The 2,840-nt window shown below is 48.3% G+C and overlaps 1 protein-coding gene across 1 annotated transcript in view; it reads left to right on the plus strand.

Moving 5' to 3' along the window:
• Nucleotides 1-277: 277 nt before the first annotated feature.
• The window catches only part of LOC106887610 (perilipin-3-like), a 19,110-nt gene continuing 16,547 nt past the window's right edge, over nt 278-2,840 (plus strand). The window contains exons 1-6 of the mRNA XM_014941236.1: nt 278-349; nt 524-719; nt 1,537-1,619; nt 1,858-2,064; nt 2,303-2,521; nt 2,656-2,784. Coding sequence (XP_014796722.1) covers nt 278-349; nt 524-719; nt 1,537-1,619; nt 1,858-2,064; nt 2,303-2,521; nt 2,656-2,784 — 906 coding nt within the window. The remainder of the gene's footprint in view (nt 350-523; nt 720-1,536; nt 1,620-1,857; nt 2,065-2,302; nt 2,522-2,655; nt 2,785-2,840) is intronic.

Raw genomic sequence — 2,840 nt, forward strand, 5'->3', positions numbered from 1 at the left:
GATAATAAGCACCAGGAGCTCCTGGGTGAGGAAAGACATTGTTCTCCTCATTCCTCTAACATAAACCATGTGAAACCTAAATACTAGGTGGCTTTGCAAGTAGCCCTGGTCCCTTTCTTCCATAATGGGAAGATCTCCAAAATGGGTGGTAAGGGAACCTCTCCATTTAATGAGGTCAGAGGGAAGTGTCCCTTAGAAAGGGGAATCCCTGTGGGGGCTCTCTGGCTGCTTTGTCTCTTTTTCCTAAAATCATGGTGCTACTTGCATTTCAGCTGCGATGGCCTCTGCTGTGCCTGACAAAGAAGAAGCTGCTAAGACCTCCCTGGAGGTGAAGGAAGAGGAGCAGCAGGTATTTTCACTGAATTTTCACTGAATTTTCTAGAGCCTCTTCGGTGCTCCATGTGAGGTGTAATGAGTGGCGACTCCTGGGTGTAGGTAGGAGGAGGTGGCACTGCAAAACTGCATGGGAAGCTCAGGGTTGTGTTTGCAGGCTTCATGGCACTTTTTTTTTTTCCTCTTCTAGGATGCAGTAAACCCGGTGGCTAACCTGACCTTGGTCACCTCTGCCTGTGACATGGTTTCTACAGCATATGCCTCCACTAAGGAGAGCCACCCCTACATCAGGTCTGTATGTGATGCAGCAGAGAAAGGAGTGAAGAGTGTGACTGAAGCCACAGCCAGCTGCGTGCAGCCAGTTCTGACTACACTGGAGCCCCATGGTAATCCCCTGTGCCTGCTTGTGAGGGACTCCTTGGCTCCTTCCAGAACTGGAAGGAGTCACAGGATGTGGAATAGCATCTTTCCATCACCATATTAACAAGATAACTCCTGTCTTATAAGTAAGGCTAAAAAGCTGCATCCTAGTCTGAGTAGTGTGATGGAGGACCAGGTTGTGACTCTGATATTGACTTCCCTAAAACTGATCTTGCAAGGTCCAAAGTTTTAGGTGGCAGAAGCAAATAGTTGGGTTCTTACAAGATCATGGTGGCTACAGGAAAAAACTTCCTCTTGGAGGACTGTTACATCTAAAGGTCCTGTTTGCCATGGCTGTTAAAGAATATGACTGTGACATAGAGGAGAAGCTCTAAACTTCTGGAGAGAGAGGGGCTGTTGCTAATGATGAGTGTCTGACAGAACAGTCTGTGTGACAGGCTTGAGTTCACTCTAAGTCAAGAGTGGGCATCCTCCTCCTGTCAGTTACTCTGTGATCCTGGATCCTTGGGCAGAGAGGAGGGCTATGCACCTATTTAGTTGAGAGCTCAGAAGCTGCAGGAGATGGTCCCATGTAGGTAGCCATGTCCATACAAGTGGACAGATATAGCCACTGGCTGCTTTTGAAGTGAGCAGATCTATGAGATGACTAAGACAAGCTGTTCTACAAATCCAGTTTACGATGCACATGGCTTGGTGATCTGAATGGAGACTTTCACCTAGGCTTCCTGCAAAGCAATGTGCTCAGGAAGGTAGAACCTGCAGATGGAATTGCAGAGAAACAATTTTTGATTTTTTTTTTTTTTTTTTTTTCATTTTCTGGAGACATTGCAGCAAGCGAGTATGCCTCCAAGGGTCTGGATAAACTAGGTGAAAAGATCCCACTCTTCCAAAAGCCAGTGGAACAGGTAAGAATCCAAGGCTGTGCTGTCCCTGGCTGACAGAGTGGTCTGGTTTCCAGGGTTTCTAACCTTGGGAGTGAAGCAGACTCTTGTATGAGGAACAAACTACACCCAGGCGCATAGTGCAAGCTCCTACAGGAGTAAACACTCATCAGGCACTGTACTAATTGTCCTCTTGGTGTGCTTCAGAACTGCAGTGCACTACATGATGCAATCCCTTAATGATATGTCTCCTCCTTTACAGGTTATCTCTGACACAAAAGAGCTGGTGTCATCCAGAGTGGCTGATACGAAGGATGCTGTGAGCAGCAAAGTGACAGAGGTGATGGATATCACAAAGGAGACTCTCCAGAGCGGTGTGGAGGCTGCCAGATCCACAGTGGCCAGCAGCGTGGGGATGGTTATGGACTCCAGAGTGGGCCAGGCAGCTGTGAGCGGAGCAGAAGCTGAGGTGGGGAGAGCAGAAGCCAGCTGTCTCCCTCTTGGAAATGAGGAACTAGGTAAGGAAATGACATATGTGACTATTTCCAATGGGAATCATCACACTGGGGATGGTCAGCCCCATTCCTCCCCATGCTGCTCTGGAATGGGGTTAATGGGAAGTGCCATGCTGGAGGCTACCTGGCTCCTAGACCAAGATCTCCTGTTGCTGGTTTGTGTGGTAAGCATCTCTGGTCAGCCACTTGCAGATACTATCTATTTCCTCAGCCAAACTGGCAGCATCTGAGGAGGGTGCAGACATAATGTCTGTGGAACAGCAGCAGGAGAAGAGGAGATACTTTGTGCGGTTGGGGTCTCTCTCTGACGAGCTTCGCCGTTTTGCCTACCTGCAGTCAACTGACAAAATGAAGCAGGTCTGGCAGGGCATGCAGGAGGCCCTTGCACAGCTTCACCACATCATTGAACTGGTAGGTAGAGCCTGGTTCCTTGGAAGGAGGGACCAAATCATTGGTTTGGTCTCAACTTCATTGCTATGATAAAGACCTGTGCTGCTCACCAGCAGATCTCTCCGTATTGATACTCTGATCTTCTTCTGCCACAGATTGAAGTGTTTAAGCAAGGCTTTAATCAAAAGCTTCAGGAAGGCCAGGAGAAACTACACCAGATGTGGCTGGACTGGAGTAGGAAGTCTTCCAAAGAGAGTGGAGATGAAAGCTCTGCAGAGCCAGAGGTATCTCCTGGGGAGGGAAGCAAAGTGTGCTGGGCATCCCCCTTTTTTTTTTTTTT

The sequence above is a fragment of the Calidris pugnax genome, unplaced genomic scaffold, assembly GCF_001431845.1.
Source record: "Calidris pugnax isolate Ruff unplaced genomic scaffold, ASM143184v1 scaffold55, whole genome shotgun sequence".
NCBI classification, from domain to species: Eukaryota; Metazoa; Chordata; class Aves; order Charadriiformes; family Scolopacidae; genus Calidris; species Calidris pugnax.